General features: G+C 43.1%; 1 protein-coding gene across 2 annotated transcripts in view; it reads left to right on the plus strand.

Moving 5' to 3' along the window:
* Positions 1–26,472, plus strand: part of ZPBP2 (zona pellucida binding protein 2) — a 640,439-nt gene that overhangs the window by 103,555 nt on the left and 510,412 nt on the right. For both annotated transcript variants that reach the window (XM_078645671.1, XM_078645673.1), the window contains exon 3: positions 6,898–7,023. In XM_078645671.1, coding sequence (XP_078501797.1) covers positions 6,898–7,023 — 126 coding nt within the window. The remainder of the gene's footprint in view (positions 1–6,897; positions 7,024–26,472) is intronic.

The raw sequence follows: 26,472 nt of genomic DNA on the forward strand, positions 1-26,472 counted from the left end.
TACCATCTCACATTTTGGAGACATATGTGGAGGATGATTCTGATGACGAAGAAGAGAATGAAGGCCCTTTTGGGGTTGCCCGTCACCCTTCACAATTGAACATTAAGTATCAAGAGGAGGAGGAGGACGATGAGCAAGAGCCTTACGGCCATGTGGACTTGTCAACGCCACATCAATCGCACCATACAAGACCTCCACGTTCGGAGGACTCAAGTCATCTGCCACCTACTTTGATACAAGACTTACAAGCCATGTTGGCAGACTATCGCCAGAGATTTCCTCAAACTCCAGTTGCACCTTTTGTGCCGCCTGTGCCAGTTGAGTTGACAAGGCCTCCTTCACCGCAAGCTCCTTTGTCGCCAAGGCAGGATGCAAACCCTACTCCCCAAGGTGACATGGATACCTCTTCTTCTGAAGAGGATGGTGGCAGGTAAGAGGGAGAGTTGCCAGATGTTACACCTACGGATCTGTGGGATGATTGTCATTCCCATGCCTTCACCGCCTGCACCGCACCCGTCAGATTCTCCGCCTGAGGATATTGTTCGGATTTCATAACATTATGCAACGTGCGGCTACCAGGTTTGAATTGCCTGTCACAGTGGAGCAGTCTGACTGCTTTTTGCACATGACTTTAAGGAGGGATATCGGAAGATGAAAGGGCTATCCCAATTATTGACTACATATGGAAGGAGGGCCTCCACATCATGAAAACACCCGCTTCCATTCCGGCAGTCCTTCCAAGAATTGAGAAGAAGTATCGCGCGCCACTTGATACTCCATCTTGTTTAATAGGACACCCTCGGCCGGACTCGGTCATATCTCAAGTGGCACAACAGAGGTCCAAGAACCCTTCTGCTCCGATTTCAACGCCACCTGACAAGGAAGGCAGGAGACTGGATGCAATAGGGAAAAAGTTCTCTGCAAACGCAGCAGCCTCCATCAAGGCAGCTAATTCGTTAGCAATTATGGCCCGTTATGACAGACACATGTGGTCAGATCTGTCAGAATTCCTCGATCTGATCTCAGAGGATCGCCAACAGGAGGCGCCAAAATCGTGCTTGAGGGAGAAAGGGCGGCATCGGAGATCATTGATTGCGCCCTTGATATATCTTACACCAATTTTAGGGAATTGGCGGGAGCAGCAGTCCTCAGGCGTCAGGGTTGGCTCAAGGCTACCTCCTTCAGACCTGAGGTCCAAACAAAGATTTTGGACATGGCGTACGATGGGGGACTCGCTCTTGATGATGCTTTGCTGGCTATCAAAACGAATACGGACACTGCCAAATCACTAGGTACCCTACAATACAGGAGAGGATCCTTTAGAGGAGCAAGGGGCCGTGGTTACTCCTCCAGGGGAAATTATTCCAACCAGCAAAATCAACAGTACCAGTCTCAGTACAAGCAACCTTACTATCAATCATCCTACAGACAGCCTGCCTCTGGTAGTTTCTCTCGTCAGGGAGGGAAACGGCGCTCAAACAATCAAGGGCCAATGAGCTTTGCCGGACGTCGGTCATTCATCCTCCCTGCCCGTGGGCGCCAAGATTTCCGCCTTTTACCAACAGTGGCGGAGCATAACTTCGGATCAGTGGGTCCTGGATCTTGTCAGGAATGGACACACTCTGGAGTTTTTGAAAAATCACCAACCGTCGTACCTCCCAGGGGTCCCCCTCCCCCTTGTCTTCACTTATTGTTCAAAGAGGCCTTAAAGATGCTACACAAGAATGCGATAGAACGAGTTCCCTCCACTCAGAAAGGGAAAGGATTTTATTCTCGCTTCTTCCTCGTAGAGAAAAATTCAGGAGAGTGGTGGCCAATTTTGGATCTGCGCAAGCTCAACAAATATCTGAAGAAACAGAGTTTTCGCATGGTAACACTTACAGACATTCTGAATCGTCTCAACAAAGGGGACTTTATGGCTTCTCTGGACCTGGAAGACGCCTACTTCCACATTCCCTATCCATCCAAAACACCGCAAGGTTTGCAGTGGCTGGCGTCCACTTTCAATTCAAGGTGCTCCCATTCGGCCTGAAATCAGCACTGAGGATATTTACCAAGTGTTTAGCCCTGGTAGCGGCCATGCTGAGGTCACAGGGAATACAAGTTTTCCCGTACCTCGACGACTGGCTCTTAAAAGGACCATCAAAGAACTCCACAAAGGAAGTGGTCAAGAGTTCCCTCTCTCTGTTCTCCAATCTGGGACTGACCCTCAATGCAAACAAATCTCAGCTCCAACCCCGGCAGGAATTTACCTTTCTGGGAGCGGTATTGGACACATGCCAGTGCAAGGCGTTCTTGACTGAAGAGCGGCAAACCAAATTGTTAAACCTGGCAAAACAAATATTCGCAAGAAGGTCTCTTTTGGTCCGAACTTTTGCTTCCCTTCTAGGGATGTGCTCATCTGCAATCAGTCTCATCCCCATGGCGAGACTCAGAATGAGGCCACTGCAGGAAGAATTACATCGGCAGTGGAAACAAGCGAACAGGTCGTTTGACGACCGCATAAAAGTAACATCCAAGATGAAACAAGCCCTTCTTTGGTGGTCGAAGAAACACAATTTGTCACCAGGCCTCACATTTCTCCATGACATACCAGAGTTCACCCTGACAACAGATGCTTCCATGGAAGGTTGGGGAGGTCACCTCCAGGACCTTCAAATTCAAGGGCGGTGGTCCCATCAGTATCAGCAGAAACATATCAACAGCCTGGAGCTGAGAGCCATTTTTCTGTCCCTGCAAGCCTTCCTTCCACGGATTGCGAATTCGTCAGTCCTGGTGCGCACGGACAATACCACCTACATGTATTATATAAACAAACAAGGGGGAAAAAAATCTCTCTCCCTCTCGCTGGCAGCTCAAGAGATGTGGGAGTGGGTCATACACCACGGCATATCGCTCAGAGCAGAACATGTGCAAGGTGTCCAGAACTCTCTAGCCGACAACCTCAGCAGGACTTTCACAGGCTGTCACGAATGGGAACTCGAGCAACATCAAGTGGAGAGAATCTTTCAAACATGGGGAACACCAACTCTGGATCTGTTTGCCTCGCAGCAGAACCGCAAATGCCAGTTTTATGCCAGCAGGTTTCCTCAACAGGGATCAAGGGGAAATGCCCTTTTAATGAGATGGTCCGGAATATTTGCATACGCTTATCCTCCGATCCCGCTCATTCCGAAGATCCTGCAAAAGATGAAGAGGGAACATTGCACTCTCATCCTCATTGTTCCCCGTTGGCCAAGACAGTATTGGTTTCAAGAACTCCTTCAGCTCTCCCAGCAGCCTCCACTTCGTCTCAAGCAGACCGTGTCGATGTTAACGAGAGAGGGAGGCCAGATCCGACACCCGGACCCTCAATTGCTGCACTTGCACGCCTGGCTCTTGACTTTCTAGAGTTCAAGGATCTTAACATCTCCTCAGATTGCAGGGCGATTTTATCACAAGCCCGTGTGCAAAGTACCATCAAGACATATTGTTTTAAGTGGAAGCGATTCTGTTCCTGGTGTGGAGAAAATAATGTTCATCCACTCCAAGCTCCACCTGAGGACATCCTTCCTTATCTACTGTCTTTAGCTAAAGCAGGTCTGGTTTTCTCGTCCATTAAGGTACATCTGGCGGCAATATCCAGATTCAGGAAGAGTTCTGACAAACCATCATTATGTTCATCATCATTGGTCAAGCAATTCCTTAAAGGGTTATTCCGAGCTTTTCCTCCAGTTCAGCCCCCCCTCCGGAGTGGGACCTCAATATTGTTCTATCTCAACTGTTAAAGAGGCCTTTTGAACCCATTCACAGGGCGGAGCTGAAGTTTTTAACTTGGAAAGTGGCTATTTTACTAGCTCTTACTTCAGTCCGCAGAGTCAGTTAGATACAAGCCTTCACAATTACACATCCTTTCTTACAATTCTCTAGAGACGTTGTGACGCTTAGAACGAATCCAAAGTTCATCCCAAAGGTGCCGACCCAATTCCACATCAATCAGCCTGTCAAGCTCAAAACTTTTTTCCCGGATCCTAAAACTCCGGCAGAAAAGGTATTACATTCCTTAGATGTGAAACGGGGCCTTAAGTTTTATCTTCAAAAAACAAAGGACATACGCAAATCTAGTCAGCTTTTTGTTGCTTATGGTCAAGCCACCTTGGGTCAAGCTGTAACAAAGGCGACTATAGCTAGATGGTTGTCATCTACAATTCTCTTCTGTCACGAAAAAGCTAACAAACCATTAACAAGAAAGGTTAAAGCACATTCCACCAGAACGATGTCAGCGTCGACGGTCCTTTTCGCTGGAGTGACGCTGGAGAACATTTGCCGAGCTGCTACGTGGAAAAGTGTGCACACTTTTACGAAGCACTACTGTCTGCAGTCGGCAACTCATGATGACACAGCGGTTGGGGAAGCGGTGCTGCGGCATCTCCTTCACTAAGGTTAGATTTTTTTATAGTCTTTTTTCTTCATACTTTGACTGATTTAAGTATACGTATTTCATTGTAATGTTCTAATATTTTCAAATGCTGTCCTGGTCTATAATGTACTATATGAAGGTTTTTAATGCATACGTTATGTTAACATGTTTGTGCTCTATAACCTTCCAGGTTGTGTGGGGATGGATATTTTTTATTTTGTCTCCCACCTTCCTCTAACGACAGACATGATGTCACTGCTTGCTACTCTGATTCAGGCATGTCAATCTATGAAAGATACCCCAATACTGGATAAGAAAACAAGTTACTTACCTGTAACTACGGTTATCCAGTATTGGTATCTTTCATAGATTCACATGCACCCACCCTCCTCCCCGGCAGGGCAGTTCTTTTTTATGGATACTTACTTCTCACTTGTGCTGGGAAAATCTGAGGAGAACTGCCTGGGCTGGGAAGGTTCTAGAGGGTGAGGACAGCTGATTGGCTGAGGCTACTTTTTCAGGTCTTTTTACATAATGAGGTAGATAGGCTGCTAGGTTTTGGGCCTACTTAGTCCTTTTAGGGCCCGATGTAGGTAAATCCCATTTACCGATTTTGAAATACCGAATCCTACCGATTCGGTATTCTAAAATCGGTAAATGGGATGTAGGTCCCAACATCTGGATTCGTTACCGAATCCTTAACAATTCTTAAATTACCGATTTGGTAAATACCGAATCGGTAATGCCCATTCATTCCTATGGGCTTTGAAGCCCATAGGAATGATTAGGCATTACCGATTCGGTATTTACCAAATCGGTAATTAAAGAATTCACAAGGGTGCAGGGGGTGTCACTTTGACACCCTCTAGCACCCCCAAAACGGCCATGTGTGCAATGTGGCACACAGACATGCCCTAAGGGCACGTCTGTCTGTCACATGGCACATGTGTACATGCACAGATGTGCATGTACACAGGAATCGGTTTTTTACCATGGATTTGTATTCCATGGTAAAATACCGATTCTGTAAGCCATGTGCTGCCGGAACATAGGCTACCTACATTGCATTTTCGGTAATTTTACCGAATCGTTATCATTACCGAATCGGTAAATATTACCGACTCGGTAAATTTACCGATTCGGTAATGATAACGAATCGGTAAAATTACCGAAAATGTGCCCCTACATCTCCATAGCCTTTTACCGATCGGAAACGGCCGAAAATCGGTATTTTCGGCCGATTCCGATCGGTAAAGGGCTACCTACATCGGGCCCTAAGTCTTTTCCAGCCTACTACAAGAAATTTTTAGGCACTGCTATTGTATATATTTTTTACCGTGGGACTCCCGCCTCGACGACGGGGAATGATTAAGGCATGTGAATCTATGAAAGATACCAATACTGGATAACTGTAGTTACAGGTAAGTAACTTGTTTTCTTATTACATAAACTGAAGCATAAGTGGAGACAAATCTGAGGTTTATTCAAAGACGTCTATGACCCAACAAGCAACCTTTTTGTAGACACAAGCTATGATTCCCTGAAGTTGGCATTTTTAGAAGATTTTGGCCTGCACCACTAAGCAGTTTATAGAGTTTGCTAGCCCATTTTTGCCTACGGATCCCTAGTAAATGCGAAGTGGACCCAAACAGATAGCCATATTAAGTTTTTAAAACTTCAGAAAAACAAACGTGACAGTTATGGTTACTGCGGTGGCAACAAGTAAGGCCATTGATTGAATGCGGGCTTAAGGCAATATATTTCTCCTGTGTTAATTACTAGTAACTGTGCTACACCCAACTCCCAGCTAGACGTGTGTGATTTCTTCAAATTCCCAGAGCACCAAGGTCAAGATTTGGTCACACATTTTTGCAGCCGTCCATAGATTCAGAGGCGCTTCTTTGAGTGGAAATCCCTATTCAGCAATGAAGCAGGCTGCACTGCTTCTTACAATATAGTCGATTTAGTGGTCAGAATATATATATATACACACACACACACACAAATGCTCTTTATAAGGATAGACCACTTGGGTTCTTATCACAAGTTCTTTCATAAATTTCAGGACCCCACCCCCTTTGGCAGTCTTTTTTAATGAAACTTCATCTGCAAGCCACAACTAGTAACACCAAGGCAATGTCGTCTATACGATCTGCAGGGCAATGGCTGCTGTCTTGTCTCTGTAGTATGGAAAAGTTCATACAAAGATGAGAGAAGTGTACTTCTCATAGGTCCTCTTAAGACAGCGGTAGGAAGGCCTGAAGTATGGAACATGGCATCCTGCAGTTGTTGGTCGCACGCAGACTTTAGGGTGCTTATTCTTTCAATAAAGACGTAAAAAACTGAAATTAAAGGCCCAAGGAGGACATAACGAATGGTGACAACACTGCATTTTGTTAATTGTTGCTTTTCGTTTACACAAAAAGAATGCCACGTTTCTCCAACGATTCTGGTAATATTTACTTGATAAATAATGCATTTCATCTTTCTCCTTTCAGTTAAAGTTTATGTTGAAATAAATCGAAATAGCCCGTTCCTAGTGTGCATGGACGAAAAGCTTGCTCATCGTGAAACAATTGACCCTTACTACTTGTGGATTGGACCGAACGGAAGGAACATAAAAGGCAAGTTCTGTTTTTTCACCTCTTCATTGTGTAAACATTTGCATATCATTTTAAGTGCCCACGAGGCAATTAAACCCATTATTTTGTGGTGCAGCAGTGTACCCTTCACTGTGCACACCACACATTGTGTGTGTCTACCGAATACTCTGGACTGCTAACTTTTTACAGTACGGAGGTGTTGGCCAAGCAGAAAACAACAAGAGAAAGGCTAAATATTTTCCAAGTAGTACAAGTTATTGGTAGGAGATGTTTTCGGTTTGGTACAAAGTAATAGTGACTGAGCTATTTGCCAGAAGCAATACCGGGGATAGAACGTGGTACTTGCTGTAAACCTCTGGAAAGGTGGTCTTCCTGGTATAGTTCTCGTTGGCGTTCGGTGAATTGAAATGACAATTAATTTCCACTGATTTCGTAGTAGAACTGAAAGGTTCCATGCATTCTCAGCAGCGAACACTATATAAAATATGCATGTAAGCATGCCTTCTCTAGTCCACCCAAGATTATAAGGAAGTTGCCCTCAACTAGGCTTGTCAGATCTGGAAGGCACTCCAGAACACCCCTTTTTTAGGTCGCCCCTAGCGCGCATGTGCTGCACTAGGAGAGGGCCTCTTGGAATCACTCCAGACCTCCCAGAGACTTCTTCGTGTGGGTTGAACTCCTCCCACACATTCCATTGGCCTTTGCGTGTGGCTTTCAATAATGAAAGCATGCAAATGGCCAAAGACTGGTGCATATCCCACCTTTCCTCAAAATGTTTCACTCTCATGGCCTTTGGGTCTCCGGAGCGAACAGCGGCGCGCAGGCTGTCAGCTGGTCGTGGATCAGGTTACTAATTATTAGCGTGGCACTTTCACTTCGCGTCCACACTTGTTTTGTGTTTGTTTTTACTTTCTGCCACCACTCAACGCAAACCAGGTGAGTAAAAACGTGTTTTAATTTTACAGAGCTCCTTATAATTAGAGTTGCTTGTGAGCACAGTAGGCGGTTCTTCAAATATTTATTTCATATTTATTTAGGATGAACCTATACTGACGACACTCAGTTGGTGTTGGCTGTGCATAAGGATGGAGCAGCAGTTGCATCCAGATTCCAGGAGGGTATGCTAGCTATCAGCTCCTGGATGTCGAGCAACTGCTTAAAATTAAACTCAGATAAAACCGAGGTTATGACCTTTGGCAACCTTTCTCCTGGATGGTCTCCTACCTGGTGGCCAAACGAAATGGGTCCCCTAGCAGAACCTGTTGCCAAGGTCAGAAACCTCGGAGTCATCCTTGACGACAGACTGTTATTTAATCATCACGTTAACACAGTGGTCTCCTCCTCTTTCTATTTGCTGAGGAAATTTAAGAAGCTACTCCCTTATTTACCAGCATCAGCAGGAAAAACTCTCACCACCCTCATTTTCTCCAAGATGGATTATTGTAACTCTCTCTTCCTTAATGCTCAGGAAAGTTTCCTGAAAAAGCTTCAATCGATTCAAAACGCGGCAGCCAGAGTTCTACTTGACATCCCTAAACACAAATCAATTTCCGCCGCATACGTCATCTTCATTGGCTGCGTGTCAGAAATCGGATTAAGTTCAAAGCACTTTGTATTGCTTACAAAGCCATTCACAGCATCTCTGGACCTCGATTCCTTAAGAACGCTTTTCATATCTACATCCCCGGCAGATCCCTCCGCTCATCCTCCACTTGTCTTCTAGCAGTCCCAAGGACAGAAACGTCCTCCTGGGGAGACAGACGTTTCCTAGTTGCCACCCCCAAGCTCTGGAACACCCTTCCTCTCGCCATCAAAACTAGTCCCACCCTCACTGTGTTCAGGAAACAACTCAAAACATGGCTTTTTAATCAATGATTCAATAATTTCTTCAGCGTCTCCTTGTCTGAATTTACAATCCTATGCGCCGAGACACCTCAGGGTATTTGCGCGCAATACAAATCACCTAAACATAAACATAAACATAAACATTCACAGGCACATGTTGTTGAAGCTCCGTCATGATGCTTCAACGCAGGCAGCATGCGAGGCAAGGTGATACCGTGCTTAGCTCTTATTCCCCTGCCTTTTATGGTGTTTACACATAATACCACTCAGTGCCACATAATTACGCACCACATCATTACACTCTACTCAATGCAACACAAAACACTCCACATGATGCCATTTAGTGCCACATAATTACTCTACTCAATGAAACATGAAAACACTCCACATAATACCACTCAATGCCACATAATTACACACCACATAATTACACTCTACTCAATGCAACATAAATACACTCCACATAATACCACTCAGTGCCACATAATTATATGGCACATAATGGACATACTGGAGAACCTCCGACCAATTTCCCTCTTACCTTACCTTGCGAAAGTAATCGAAAAACTTGCAAACACACAACTTATGGATCATTTAGAGTCTAATAATGTATTTCATAGCTCTCAGTCTGGTTTCCGAAAGAACTATTCGACTGAGACTGCCCTTCTGAGAGCGACTGAAACTCTGCGGATTGGAGCAGATGAAGGTAACACAATGGCACTTATTATGCTGGACCTCAGCGCTGCGTTTGACACTGTGGCACATTCCATCTTGCTACAGTGTCTGAGCAGTGCTGGGGTCACCAAGGCGGCACTGGGATGGCTCAAAGCCTTCCTCTCTGACCGTAGTTTTCAGGTTCAGAGAGGCATGTTTCTCTCAAACAGCATAGCCTTAGAACAGGGGGTGCCTCAGGGCTCTGCCCTGAGTCCCACCCTGTTCAACCTTTATATGGCTCCGTTGGCAGATGTGGTCCAGTCTTACGGCATAGAATTAGTATCTTATGCTGTTGACACGCAGCTGCTCATCTCCCTGTCACAGACACCCACGTTAGCAGCGGCCAACTTTAAAACCTGCATGCAGGAGCTTGCAGGCTGGATGAACCAACATTGCCTGAAGCTCAATGGCTCTAAAACTGAGGTTCTAGTGATAGGGGGTAATGGTGCGAGCTGGACTCGGGAATGGTGGCCCCCTTGTCTAGGCCCTCTGCCTATCCCTTGCAAGGAGGCTAAGAACCTGGGGGTCTGGGTTGATCCCAAACTCTCTTTTGAGAGTCACGTTGACAAACTAGTAGGGAAATGCTTTGGGGTAATGAAGACCCTAAACCGCACTCTGGACCTTCTGCCTCTAGAGGCTAGACGCATCATGACCCAAGCGTTAGTTACATCCCGCATTGACTACGCTAACGTGTTGCTACTAGGGACAACTGAGAAGAACATAAGAAGGCTCCAGGTGCTTCAAAACACGGCAGCACGGTTAGTTCTTAGACTCCCCAAAAGAACGGCATCCAAGCCCACTTTGGCTGCCCTCCACTGGCTTCCTATAAAAAAAAAGGATCCTATTTAAGGCACTTTTAACTTGCTATAGGATAACATCTATGAAAGCCCCTGAATACTTGAAGGATCTAGCCATCCCTTATCAGCCCCACAGAGCACTTCGCTCTATGGGTATGGGGCTTCTTAAAGTTCCTCGTATAAAAAAGGCCAGAATGGGAGGTCGCTCCATTGGTTGGCTGCCAACACACGAAAGGAACACCCTCCCAATTGAAATTAGGTTAGCCAGGTCTGAAACAATCTTCAGGAAACTCTTAAAAACACATTTGTTTACCCTTTAGGTCGGCTGCTCCTGTTTTCTGCTACTCTCTCCACAGCGCGGGGACACGCCGGGATGGCGTCACCAGGCGCTTTACAAACCCCTTTATTATTATTATTATTATTATAATTACACTGCACTCAATGCAACATACACACCACATAATACCAATCAGCGCCACATAATCACACGCCACATAATTACACTCTACTAAATGCAACATGAGTACATTCCACATAATACAACTCAGTGCCACATAATTACACGCCACATAATTACACTCTACTCAATGCAACATACACTCCAAATAATACCACTCAGTGCCACGTAATTACATGCTGCATAATTACACTCTACTGAATGCAACATAAACTCCACATAATACCACTCAGTGCCACATAATTACATGCCGCATAATTACACTCTACTCCATGCAACATAAATACACTCCACATAATACCATTCAGTGCCACATAATTACATGCCACATATTTATACTCTACACAATGCAACATAAATACACTCCACATAATACCACTTAGTGCCATTTAATCATATGCTACATAATTACACTGCACTCAATGCGACATAAACTCCAAATAATAGCACTCAGTGCCACATAATTAACACATCACATAATTACACTCTTTTCAATGCAACATAAATACACTCCATATAATACCACTCAGTGCCACGTATTAACATGTCACATAATTACACATTGCAACATAAACACACTCCACATGATACCACTCAGTACCACATAATCACACATCACAATTACACTCTATTCAATGCAACATAAATAGCCTCCACATAATACCACTCAGTGCCACATAATTATATGGCACATAATTACACTGCACTCAATGCAACATGCACTCCACATAATACCATTCTGATAGACACATCTGTCAGTGGATTCCTCACCTTGTGAATATCCCCCTTGCGTCAGCAACATTCGGAAATTATTTTCGTAGCTACGCGCCGACGTAGACTTGGACGTCGTAGAGACTTCGCTGACGTCACCGACGCCCATAATAGGCCCTCGCCGACGTGATGACATCAGTTCCCTTTTTTCCGCGTCGTCGACGCTAACGGTTTCGGGGAATCTCAGTAGCTTTCTAGTGACTTTGTTGCTGTTTCCTTCGTCTTTCTGCTTCTTTGTTTCGTGACGATGTCGTCAAGGAAGACTGGCTTCAAGCCCTGCAGGGAATGCGGGAAAACGATGTCCATCACGGACCCGCACGAGGACTGTTTATGGTGCTTAAGCTCTGACCATGATGTGGATGGTTGTTCATCTTGTCGAAAGATGAACCCGAAGGCCCTCAGGGAAAGAGAAACCAAGCTCCTGGTGGCGAAGTTGAAGGCTGACAAAGGTAGGAAGTCTTCACGATCTCGTTCGAGAAGGGCGAGGTCGAGGTCGAAGTCAAGATCCAGATCCAGATCTCGAGAGGAGTCGACCTTGAAGTCCTCTACGGAACATGCTTCAAAATCAAGAAAGAAGCATAAGAAGAGGAGACAGGAGTCCCGACGTCACTCGGGTAAGGAGTCGGACTCAAGATCGAAGTCGCCTAAGAAGGTTCAATCGAAGGTGATCCCTCCGCAGGAAATTTCGAAACGCGCACGGTCGTGCGCCGAGCGAAGCCCGGGCAAAGGGCGAGCCGTCTGTGTCAGTCCGGGGCTGTCCAACGCTGGGCTGGGCCACCCTATTAACATTTTTCTTGGACTATTGAAAGTAAGAAGACTTTAATTCTACACTATCACGTGTATTTATGTATCAGTCGTCTTGTATACACCATTCGTAAAGCACAAGTTATTACTGCCATTCAGCTGTGACTCCTTACACGAACCTGTAACCCCTCATATGCTCTCTGTTTCTGATTAAGTGTCTAATTAGCTGAAGATACTGAGGGAGTATGAGTTTACGCACCAGCATAGGAAGGACATCGTTGGTGGGTGGCTCTGTTAAGGGGACATTAGACGGTTTTATCACAAGGGCGGCTTCCGTATTAGAAAAGGAAATAGTATTGACGGAAAAGCGCATTTCCCTGGAACTTGCAAACAAAAAGCGATCGTCGCTGGGTTCCATTAGATTCGCAGCTACACCCCCGAGGCACAGGACAGCAAATGATCAATCTCTTGGGTCTGGGGATTTTCTACAGCCACATCAAATTCAATTACCTCCAGCTGAGGCAAATAGAAACGATTTTACCCTAGAAACATCATTGGATATTGCATCCGAGGAAGAACTATCTGTAATTTCTGACAGGTCCCCTTTGAAAGATAAACCGGGTAGCAAAAATAGAGACCTTGGTCCTACTACCAAAAAAAGGAAGCGTGGGAGGAGCAGCAAGGGTGGTAGAAATGCAAAAACATCAAAAGCATCTAAAAGCCCTGTAGGGGATGCATGTCCAATTACAAGTAAGACCGTTCCCGACCATTATCTCCCACCTACTCTTATCATCAAAGAATTAATGGGGAATTTGGAGCAATTGTGTAAATCGTTGATATTGCCATTGCTGGAAAGAGTAAAAAGAATGGGTGAACAATTAGAGCGTATCGAAAAGGAAATGGTAACGCATTCAAAATTGATTGGCCATTTTGGCCGATCCAGACAAATAGAAAACAGCCATAATACAACAGCTGGGCTGATATCAGACCCCGAGCCACATAACAGGGACCCTTTACCCGTACAAGATCAGAATATCTTGGTTGTCCACCATATAGATAAAAGCCCGTCACTACCAGGGGGGGAGAAAAATGATGACCAGGCATATCTGCAAGGCCCCCCACAAAAAACTGTTACTGGGCCCCCACTCACTAAACACCACAGAGGAAATCAGGAAAAGATAGATTTGCCGCCTGAGGCTGTCTCCTACGTTGTGGTTTTAACTGGGGTTCCGGAATTAGTGGAAGAAAAAACAGAGGATTACAAACAGCTAAAAAATAAAGTGATCTATTGGCTGTGTAAAAATAGGTCGCTACCCCTAAATATTAATGGTGAAATCCTCAACGTAAGGAGATTTGGTTGGGTGGGAAATAGACCAAAGGACATTAGGGGGGACATCATCATCCTTAATTTTAGGGATCAAAGAGCAGTCAGATTTATTGGTGATTGGTACGTCGTGGGAGGCAGGGAGGAGATCTCCACACACGATTTAAGTTATTTTTATTCACAATCACTGCTGGCGCATTCCCCAAGATCCTGTGCCCCATATGGGCCTAGTACAGCACATTTCGGTTTTAGTCTCCCAACCTTTAATTGTTTTTCTACGCTGTATGGGCTGGAAGGAGTGGGCTGGAAGGAGTTGACTGACCCCTCAACCAGGGTATGGGGGATACCTTGAATGACAAACAGTCCCCTAAACAAGAATTTCCGTCGGTTGGTAAGCTAGGTAATCAATCAAATCTAGTACGGGGCGATACTTCGTTGCTGGAGCCAAATCGTAACCGAGATAGGTAACGCCGCAACCGGAGGTAATGATTTTACTTCGGGTGTTGCTCCACCCACCACTGTTCTAGAAAAGACGGTGGTACCTGGCATGACCGATGATGATCCACAGACATTTCGGTCTACCACACCATTAGATATTATCACAGCCACCGAGTTTCCGCTGGTAAAGCTTCCTTCATGGAACATAGCTGGTTTGCGCTCCAAGGTAGAAGATGGTATTGGTTTGAAGTTTCTCGAGAAACATAATATAATATGTCTCCAGGAGACTTGGTCCACCACCAAAATCCACCTGGTGGGGTATAAAACGTACTTTTCTCCCGCAGTTACTCTAGCATCAGGTAGGGCCAAAGGTGGCCTAAGTATATTTATAGCAAATACAATAGGGGGGGTAAAAATATCACCATTAGAACTGGAAACAAACTACCAATTACTTAGTTTTTGCTTTAATAACAAGGTCACTGTCCTCCTCGTTCATTTCTATAATAATCTATCAGAAGGAGAATTGCTGAAGACTCTGTGCAAATTGCGCCTCAATCTATCCTCCTTATTGAGGGGTTTTGCGGGTGGAAACGGGGTAATTATTATTTGGGGGGGACTTTAACCATCACCCATGCCAGCATAGTAACAGAAATCTGTGTGGGATCGTGGACGAAAATGAAGAACCTATAGTTCACTTCCTCCATTCGAATACTGGAAATTCCCTAAATGAAACCCTCGCAGACTTGGATCTGATAATTGTTAACAAAAGGAACAATGTTGGTCAGTATTTGGACCCAACATTTCTCGGGAGGGGTAGTCAGACTACAATTGATTTCATTCTGATATCAAATACCTTGGCCAACCGTGCTATTAGCTTTGCCATATTGATTAATACATTAAGTGACCACGGCGCTCTTAGTTTAGAATTCCGCTCATTTACTGAGCACAACACCCAATCTATAGCTAGTGCTTTGAGACAAAACACTCTGCATTTGGATAGAATAAATGGATTCAGTATAAAATGGCAGAAAGTTGACCCCCAAGACATAACAAGAAAAGTTTTACAAATGGCCTGTTCCTCAATTGCCAAATGTTTAGATTTGCCTGTAACAAATGAGGAGGTCTTAAGTAACTTCAGCGTGGTTTTAAAAACAATAAATGAATCCCTTCTGGTAAAGATAAAAAACAATCACTCAAAGAAAGAAGGGTGGTTTAATCACAAATGCACAATAGCACATTCTAAATTAAAGATAGCCCTACAAAAAACAAGCAGAGTGGTGCAGGAAATAATAACACTTAGGAGGGAGTATAACATCGCGCTAAAAGAGAGAAGGTCCGAATTAAAACAAGCTCCATGGGACCAACTCCATAAAAGTTCCATCGATAAAAATAGCGCAGTGTCCTGGACAGTTGTTAAATCTCCCTTTTTGGCTGATCATAAAAATCTACGGTCTCTAGATGTGGCCATTGATGAATTCGCGTGGGTGGCGCATTTCTCAAAGATCTTTGAGAAGGGTTCGGCCGATACAAGAGGAGTTTTAGGCACCACCTCTGTGCCCCCCGAACCGAGCTACCCAATTTTATTAGACATTACTATCAACGAGGTACTCCAGGCCCTAAAAGCTAGTAAAAATGGTAAAGACCCTGGACCTGATGGCGTTCCTATAGATCTATTTAAGTCGAACTTGGATCTATGGGCCCCAATTCTGACCAGGGTTCTTAAGGCAGTGACGGAGGTAGGCCTATTGTACTCCTGGACAAAGTCAATCATGGTCCCCATCTTTAAGAAGGGTGACCGCCAGGAGGCATCCTGTTATCGCCTGATCTCACTGCTGGACTCTCTGGGAAAAGTGGCAGGCAGAGTTGTTCTTGAGCGTCTTCAGCAGTGGGCGAACGACGGTGGGGTGCTCTCGGACCTCCAATTTGGGTTCCGTGAGGGTTTTGGAACAACTGAACAGGCCCTAAACTTGACTCTGCTACTGGGCAAATATGCATGTGCGAAGTTGGGCAGACTTTATATGGTATACGTCGATCTGTCTGCAGCCTTCGACTGCGTTTCCCATGCCAAACTCTGGTCTGTATTAATAGAAATGGGGGTTGATCCACCGTTGGTGGACTTCTTGCGAGAATTATATTCCAACGTCTCTGCTAGGGTGAGGTTCGGGGTAAAGGGTGAGCTGTCAGTGCCGTTCAGGGTAGAGCGTGGAGTCCGGCATGGATGTGTCCTTACCCCGTTTCTTTTCACTCTTTATACCAATGGCTTAGAAAAGGCCATGGTGAAGGGGGGCCGGATCTTCCACAAATAAAAAAACGCCCGATTCCCGCTCTGCTCTACGCGGATGACGCTGTGATCTTTGCCCGTAATCCTTGCCAACTCCAGAAGGCGCTGAATAGATATTCCGAATTCATGGGAAACCTGGATTTACACAAAAATATGAAAAAAAACTTTGTAATGACAGCAGGCCCTGGGAAAAAAGTGATAAAGGATATCTATCTTAATAATGAGAAACTTGCAATTACAGATCAATACCCATATCTGGGAATCATCATCGACCAGAGATTGAATTGGAAACCAGCACTCGAGGCCAGAAAATTCCATCTCAGCAATAGCAGCCCTTATACATTTTTCACAAAGGTTAGGGAAAAGGCCGCCAGCTAAATTGCTAAAGATTTACAGAGCCAAATGTCAATCAATAGCCCTTTACTGGGCCGGGGTATGGGGGTACGTAGACAGCAGTGTTCTACAAGTGGCCGAGAATGCCTTTTTAAGATTTCTTTTAATGGTTCCAAAGAGTGTTTCCACTTTATCGTGCCACGTGGAATTGGGGATTCCCCATTTGTCAGACCTAGCTAGAATCCAACCACTTCTTCTCTGACATCGAATCTGGTCGTCAGAGAAGAATGTGTTTACACAGCAAATAATTGCAGACACTAGGTCTTTGGATCATTCGCATAAAATGAAATGGCTGTCATACATAACATTTTTTTTACATGATCTAGAACTAGGAAAATATTACCAAGCACCATGTTCGATTCGGGAAATAACTAGGAAGAAACTAAAAGATATAAGTCTTATACATCTGGAGGAGTTACGACTGTCCAAAGAAGTTATCAAGACCTCAGTCCTACACTCAATGGCAGTTCAAGTCACTTTCTGTATTCAGCCATATCTGACTCATGATTTCACGATTTTTGAGAGATTTTTACTGACGAGGTTTAGGTTAAATCTCCTACATCATTTGGTTGCCTTTCCAACAAGAAATAATTATGACCCAATATTACCACCTTGTCCCTGTGACGAGATTTCCACTCAGGCAACCATTCATACGTTTCTTTTTTGTAAATAGTATAGCGTGCACAGAAGGATCTGGTTGATTCCCGTACTTAAACTCATGGGCATCAGAACTTGTCGACCAGCCATGTTATCTTTGCAGTTTTTAGAGCAGGAATGGATTTTGAAATACATAGTTAAATTCCTGAAATGTATTTTTAGACATTAATTTAATCTGTAAAATCAATTTGTATAATCGACGGCAATGATAAATTGAATCTCTATGTACAGTGTATTGGCGAGGAGCCTTGCACTGTTGTAATTTAGATAATGAAATTCTAATCTAAATTATGAAATGATTTTTATTTGTGACAATGCTTTTACGGTTTTTATATATGACAAAAGCCGAATAAAGAATTACTTACTAAATGAAATTTTCTGGAGTCGTGACTCCACCGTGTACTATTGCGATGGAGCTGTGAATCCATACAGGAGTTCAAAACATATTTCTAATAATACTATCATTTTTTCTTAAGAACATACCACTTCTAAACATAGTACTGATTTGGGAAATCTTACTTTAATAACATATTACCTATATATAAATTATAATTCCATATTTTAAAACCAAAGTTAAGATTCAACCCTTCCCCCATTCTGCTTAATCCCAATTTCCATAGTAACAGTTTCTGCAACATTCAACTGAACTAGCAGGTACAAGTTCACCATATTTTCAAGTTCAGCACACAAGGTTACAAATGCAAACAGCAGGTTGGTTGACTTTTGCAAAATATTACCTTATTCTATCTACTGTACCCTTTCAAACATTTTTTAGTAACCAATAAGAAACATGCTTTTTAAAGAAAGTAATATGCACCCTATTTTTGAGTCTACAGTGTTCATAAACAGCCAATCAATGACCTGGTTTTTAAAAAACAGCATCTTGTCCACCATTTTAGATACTTCTCATTCTAGCAACAGACTACCTCAGCTACAGATATCTTTTCATTACTTCCAGACATCTCTTTAAGATGCTTACAGTATGGATTGTTGGGCACAGCTATGTTTGTTTTCTGGTGCAAAAGGTATGCTGAACACAGAGGTATTGACAAAGACCTAGCTTTGCAAAATGTGGATATTAAATGGATTGCACAGGGAGGATTAAAGTGACACCAATTGATGCCTTTGGTTAAAACCTTTTTGCATCTCCAACCCCCGACCTCAAGATTGTGCGCTGTGGTAGCAATGACCGAGGTACATTGACGGGGTGGGTCTGGAAATGCTAATGAAGGACACCTTTGCACAATTTATGTTGCTTTTGCCTCAAACTGTCTTTGTATACTCTAATATATGCCGAAGGCAGAAATGGAAGTGGTCAATTAAATTCTGAAAGCTAGAAAGAATGTCAATAAAGCTGTTTCTGCTTACCTCAGAGATGATAGGATGGGCTCCATCTATAACAACAATCTGCTTTTTGAGATGGATGACATCTACAGAAGTGATGGAGTACACTTCACAGATCAAGGAAACTGAGTCTTTCTCAAAAACCTTAAGCTGTGCATCCGCACATACATGTAGCTACAAAAAAACTCATAATGAAAACAAGGGCTCTTTTTAGAGCCACCCTATAACACAGTTGTGAATATATTTTTCTTTAAACATACATACTCTTTTTTAATTTTTTGGGGATTTGCAAAAGCATGAATTCAAAAACTACAATATAATACACTTTTCAAGTTTAACTATTATTTTTTAATTTTATATATTTATACTAACCAAATCAAATCAAATAATCCTTTATTCGGTTTTCAAGAATTAGAAAAACCATAAAAGTACATTTAGAAATTTACACATAGTAAGTAGTTTAAAATTCATTCTTCCAATGTTACAAGGATTAAAATTCATTAACAATCAAGCCTAAATTGTAAAGTGCAAAAATACGACCCTTATGTTAAAAACGGTCTAAAACATAATTACATGTACAAAGAATAAAAATGTGTGTGATCTTGAACAGAGTATGCATTTCACAACCTACTCTAAAGTGGATCTATGTCTAACGACAAACTTCAAAAATGTAGGTATGGCTTTCACAATGCACTCTTCATCAAAATTGGAGAAAAAGAAATGCTAGACGGCACCTTCGAAAACCCATGGTTTTTAAAATCGGGACTAGCCAACACTTTCTTGGTTCGTTATAAAACGTACAAAATAGAACCGTGTGCATTGAGGATTGGAGGGAAACTTCGTCACAGGGGCAGTTTGGTAGAATCTTTGCCCTCTCATTTATTTTCGGAAAAGTAACTAAACGATGGAAAATATTCAACCTGAACCGTGTTAATAAAAATCTTTCGTAACGGCTCAGATTAAAGGTTAAGTAGGGTTGTATGGCCAAGATCGTTTGGACTGTTGGCGTATGGTGGACTGATATTTTACTGGCCTCGTTAGTCAACCCCAATTGTTCTAAATGCGTCAAACATAATTTTTTTTACGCTTTTCTAGGAAATTCTGAAATTAATATGGGGGAGTGGTAATATTTTGCCATGCCCAGATAGTACAGAAAGTTTTTAATATATGCAATCCACCCAATCTTATGCACATTTTCAAGAGAAAGACAGTCTTGTAAAAACCCTTGGCTGAAGACAGTTTTAGTAGACGACCAAATCCGATGCTATCAAAAAAGTGGTTGGAGTTTACTATATCCGTCAAATATGACAAACCCAGTTCCAAATGGCAGGAATAGGTCGAAGAACCTTGCGGTACAGCAAGGAGGAACCTTAAGAAACAATTTTCAACCTTTTGTAAGACATCCACATTTCCATAGCCCCACACTCCTGCCCCATAGACCGCAAATGCTTATGCATTTTGCCTGATATATTTGAATAAGTTTAGTGGGGGGCCTTTTTCCTAATTTTCGTGTAAAGTTGACTAATGCAATTGTTGCCCTCATAAAAAGCAATTTTCTAGTCTAAATTGCCTGTCTCCAAGAACATTTATTATCTATTAAAATTCTTAAATAGGACTACGTATTTGTGGTCTCGAGTTTAGAATTATCAATAAAAATAGGCTTTGTTTTCTTAATTCTAGAGCCCGTGGACATAACAAAAGTTTTTTTAATATTGATTTTCAGATCTAAGTTGGCCATATGAGTGTGATATCTCACAAGAGCGCGTTGCAGTTCTAGAGGGGTGCGGGCTAAAATCACGGCGTCATCAGCATAGAGTAAAGCTGGTTTTGGGCGTTTGTTGATAAGTGGCAGGTCCTGGCACCCTTTTACCATGGCCTGTTCTAAGCCATTGGTATAAAGTGTGAAAAGAAAGGGCTTCAGGATGCAGCCCTGCCTAACCCCCCTCTCTACCCTGAATGACGCCATTAATTCCCCCGTCACCGCATCACCGTGCCTCACTCTTGCCTTGGCGTCAGAATATAGTTCACGTAAAAAATTTACCAGAACAGGCTCTACCCCCATATCTAATAAAATGGTCCATAATTTAGAGTGGCTTACACAGTTGAAAGCTGCTGATAAATCAATATAGGCCATGTACAAGGCCCCACCCTTAGCATTTGCATATTTTCCCATCAGAACGGTCAAGTTAAGAGCTTGCTCTATGGTGCCAAGTCCTTCTCTGAACCCGAATTGAAGATCCGATAGTTTCTTGTTATCGTCTGCCCAATGTTGGAGTTACTCAAGAATAATGCGTCCCGCCACTTTCCCCAGGGGTATGTTACACCTACAACGCAACTTTTACGTAGCATTCCGTTACAACGCAGATTTTACAACGCGGGATCCATTACATCGTATGTCATTACAATGCATGGCATTACATCGCAGATGCTATTACAACGCATACTATTACATCGTAAGTATTGGTAAGTATTTAATTTTTTTTATTTCATTTAATATTATTTAATTGATTTAATTATTATTAATTATAAAAAAAAATATTTATTTTTGTTTTTAAATATTATAAATTAAATATATTAATTTAAGTGATTTTTTAAATAAGTATGAGTATAGGAGTATATGTTTTGGGGTACTGAGGTATATGTTTTGGGGTGTTTGGGTATTTATAGGTTTTAGGGCAGGGTTTGGGTTTTGGGGTACAGGGGTGTTTTTAGGTTTTAGGGTAGGGTTTGGGTTTTGGGGTACAGGGGTGTTTTTAGGTTTTAGGGTAGGTTTTGGGTTTTGGGGTACAGGGGTGTTTTTAGGTTTTAGGGCAGGGTTTGGGTTTTGGGATACAGGGGTGTTTTTAGGTTTTAGGGCAGGGTTTGGGTTTTGGGGTACAGGGGTGTTTTTAGGTTTTAGGGCAGGGTTTGGGTTTTGGGGTACAGGGGTGCTTTTAGGTTTTAGGGCAGGGTTTGGGTTTTGGGGTACAGGGGTGTTTTTAGGTTTTAGGGTAGGGTTTGGGTTTTGGGGTACAGGGGTGTTTTTAGGTTTTAGGGCAGGGTTTGGGTTTAGGGATAATTAAATTATATTTACCATTTTAAAATTAATTGAAATATATTTAATAAATTAAATTAATTATTTTACATTAATAACATTTTTTATTAAATTAATTAAATTAAATAAATTAATATTATTAATTTAATTTAATTTCATTATAAAAAATATATACATTAAACTAATTACTTTTTTTAATTAAATTAAATTAATTACAATTTTTATTATATTTACATTTATTAAATAGATATTATTTTATTAAATTAAATTAATGACAATTTTTAAATGTCTTTTAATTAAATTATTTAAAAAAAATTATTTACAATAAACTAAATAAACTTTTTAACAAAAAATTCAACTTACCTATACTTACGATGTAATGCCATGCGTTGTAATAGCATCTGCGATGTAATGCCATGCATTGTAATGACATCCGTTGTAATGGATCCCGCGTTGTAAAATCTGCGTTGTAACGGAATGCGTTGTAATACAACGCGTTATACTGACACCAATCCTCCCCAGGGAATCCAACAAGGATATAGGACGATAGCAAGAGGGAGACTGACGGTCCCCCTTTTTAAAAATTGGGACCAGGATGGATTCTGACCTTTAATCTACCAACCCTACTGCACATGATGCTTCTAGAACTCTGATCAGAATTGGGGTCCACAGTTCCAAATTATGTTTAAAAAAGTCAACTGGGACCCCATCAGGGCCTGGGGCCTTTCCATTTTTACTAGCTGATAAAGCAAGCTCTACTTTAACATGCATAATATCAAGGACTATAGGAAAAGGAGTTGTCGTCATTCTGAAATTAGTTCTTTCCATGTCATTATGTACATTTTGTCCCTCAGGGGGAAGGCGAAATATCCAGACAAAGTGTTCGACCCATGTTTGTTCGTCTATTGCTACTTCAATTTTGGGATTGTCTCCGGCTTCTGAGAGGAATGGAGATTTAATAATTGCCCAAAAGGCGATGTTATCCTTATGGGTGCAGCTTTTATGTAGTTGGTCTCATAGTTCATTTTTCAGTTCAGTTTTCCTAGCCTTTATAGCCTGGTTATATTCCCTTCTGAGATTGGCAATTTCCTGTTTTTCCTTACTGTTTTATGAAGGGCTACTTTTAATTTGAAGTATGCTTTAGTGCATGAGTTATTAAACCATCCTTTATCTTTGCCCTTTCTATCTCTTACTTTAATAAAGAGGCTTCCTTTATTGTTTTGGTAATGGTCGCAACGTTAATCATAACCTCTTCATTGGGGTAGCAGGGTCAAGACACTTTTCAATGGCCGTTAATGAGTTTTCACTAAATTTGTGGTCATTACTAATGGGTCCACTTTATCCCACTTGAGCGAATACCCATTTAACCTGTCCAAAATCAGAGTATTTTGCCCAAGTGTTCTCAAAGGGTTTCGCCTACCTAACTTATGCAGGAGTGATAATATAATGCTATTAGGGTAATGATCGCTAGTAGCATTATCATGGGTTTTAAAATTCAAAACTCGGGATGCTGAATTGCTAGAGACAAAGATAAAATCTATAATACTGGACGATCCTCTACCATTAAAGTACAAGTAAGCAGGACTGGGGGAGTCACCAATTCATTTGCCAAACCCAGTTCTGAACCAAAAAGAGTTTCATTCAAGCAGTCCCCTATTATTTTGTGTGGGAAATGAATTAGAGCATTTTCATTCCCATCCAAAAGACCACAGGTTAGGTTGTTGCTATACCTACATGTAGTTTGATTGAAATCGCCCCCCCCCATATAATTACCACATCTTTGGTTGCCTTATTTTTTAAATCTTGCAAGGAGAGAAAGATTTCCTTTATTACTGTTATTAACTCGCCCTGTTGGAGATTGTTGTAAAAATTAACCAACACAAGGCTAACGCTTTTGCTTGAATGCAAAGTTATTATTTAGAAATTAGATTCCAATTTAAATGGAACAATTTGCTTAATATCCAAAAGATTAGAAATAAAGGTTGTCATGCCTCCTTTGGCTCTCCCAGAAGATGAGGGAAGTGCTGGCGAAAAATATGTTTCGTAGTCTTCTATATGTATCTCAGATGTAGCCCATGTCTCTTGGAGTTAGAGGACGTTGAACTTTCCTGCAAATCTAAGCCATATGTCATTGGCCACTTTAGAATGCAGACCTGCTATATTCCAATAAAGAATGCTAAGACAAGGTTTATCAGAAGGTCCAGAACATGCAAGGCCTTGACTAATGTTCCCAGCTACTGAGTCGTGGTAATTTAAAATATCTGGTACTTCTCGTGTTTTGCTGACTCTCCTAGATACAACTAGGCCCGGGTTTGGTAGTGGGTGCTGAGGATGTTCAATACAAGAATTAGGTTCAGGAACAGAGGTAGTCACGAATACAGACCAATTAAGAGAAGATAGGTGTGCTGTTTGGTACTGATCCATCAAGGTTGGAACTTCCTGCTTTCCAGAAAGATTAGAATTTGACATGGCAAGTCAGTCGGTTTCTTCCAATCCTGATAACAAATTGAATCTATTGCAAGTAGATATATTGTAAAAATAACCCTGGTTTAGTAGATTATTGCTAATCTTGGATGCAATCTGGGGCCCGTTCAACGGAGGATAAAAGAAACCAAGCGAGAGTATGTTGATCGCACCCATTTCTAAGGAGTTGTTACCCCTTCCCCACAACATTTTCTTGACCAGCAGGGGGATCTAAAAGTGAGAACAATACAATCTCCCGAAAACATTTTCCCACATTTGCCTACCTTGCCATCTTAAACTCACTAAACAGGTGCTCGGTTAAACCTGATTTCTGATAGATACATCTGCCAGTGGATTCCTCACCTTGTGAATATCCCCCTTGCGTCAGCAACATTCGGAAATTCTTTTGTAGCTTCGCGCCGACGTAGACGTGGACGACGTCATAGAGGCACGGCATCGCACGCGACTCCGCTGATGTCAGACACTACAATAGGCCCACGCCGGCGTGATGACATCAGTTCCCTTTTTTCCGCGTCGTCGACGCTAACCGTTTCGGGGAATCTCAGTAGCTGTTTAGTGACTTTGTTGCCTTTATCTTCGCTTTTCTGCTTCTTTGTTTCAACACAATGGCGACAAAGAAGATCGGTTTCAAGCCCTGCAGGGAGTGCGGGAAAATGATCTCCATCACGGACCCGCACGAGGACTGCATATGGTGTTTAAGCTCTGACCATGATGTGGATGGATGTTCATCTTGTCGGAAAATGAACCCGAAGGCCCTGCGGGAAAGAGAGACCAAACTTCTGGTGGCGAAGCTGAAGGGTGACCAGGGAAGAAAATCTTCGAGATCTCGTTCGAGAAGATCGAAGTCAAGATCCAGGTCTCGAGAGAAGTCGTCTTCGAAGTCTGCTTCAGACCATGCTTCGAAGTCGAGGAGGAGACATAAGAAGAAGAGACATGAGTCCCGGCGTCATTCCAGTAAGGAGTCGGTCTCAAGGTCGAGGTCACCGAAGAAGGTACGTTCCAAGGTGGTCACGATGGATGTCTCGGATCAGGAAGGTGAGGCTTTGCCTTCGGAGTCGCAAGCACAGTCGCCGACTCGGGCTTCGAATCCGTCTCCGGCGCAGTCCCCGGCCTGAGATGAGGAAGAAGTTCATGTGGATGAGGATTCTGCACCTGTCGAAGAGCCGAATCCGAATCCTCCACAAGACCAGCCTGAGGGTCTTCAGCCACCTTTCCCATCCCCAGGACAGGACCCATCTGCGTTTTTAAACGCTATGTATGGTGTCTTTTCTAGGGCGTGGTACCCCTCTGGCGCACCTTCGGGTCCCATGGGTCCTCTGGCCTTCAATTTAGGAGTCCCTCACTCCTATGCTCCGGCTCCATTCATGCCATGCCGTTCATGCCGGCTCCGACGCCGCCATGGCAATACCCGGCTCCGCCGAGGTCGTCGACGCCTGTTCCGGCGTCGCCTGCTCCAGATCGACCTCGAGGGCAACCCACTGGACCATCGGATTCGATACAGATGTCGGTTCCGGCTCTGTCGGAGTTGTTGGTGGATCCGGCGGCGAGGCGTGTTAAGGAGAGGTCCAGGAGGGAGGCACAGCGCCTTATGGAGGAGCGCAGATATATGGAGTCACATCCTGATATGAAGGAAGGTGAACTGGAGAATGACTGTTTTGAGGATCTAGCTGATGCTAGTGGTCTGGATTTTTCTCCAGAGTGGGAGTTACCATCCGGTTCTGATGCGCCTTCAAAGGACGTCCAGCCTTATCATGTGGTGATGAGGAGAGCAGCGGAACTTCTGCAATTGACTTTACCTACAGTGGAGCTTAAGTCCAATCTTCTAACGGAAGTTTTACATTCGCCCAGCTCTGTGGTGGAACCATTGCTTCCGTTTAATGAGGCCTTAACGGAGCCCATTATGGAGGTATGGAAAAAGCCTCTATCACTACCGGCGGTTTCCAAGAGTGTGGCAAGAAGGTACAGGTTTGCGCCTGAAGACCCTGCTTTTCTGACATCTCATCCTTCTCGTGGGAGTCTGGTCATACAAACAGCCTGTTCCAAAAAGACTGTGAGTGCGTTTCCTCAGGTGCCTGGTGATAAGGATGCCAAAAAACAAGATCAGGTGGCTAAAAAGACCTTCTCCTCTGCGAGTATGGCGTTGAAGTCAACTAATGCCACTTGCCTTATGGGGAGGTATGTACATTC

Source organism: Lissotriton helveticus, chromosome 5_1 (assembly GCF_964261635.1).
Source record: "Lissotriton helveticus chromosome 5_1, aLisHel1.1, whole genome shotgun sequence".
NCBI lineage: Eukaryota > Metazoa > Chordata > Amphibia > Caudata > Salamandridae > Lissotriton > Lissotriton helveticus.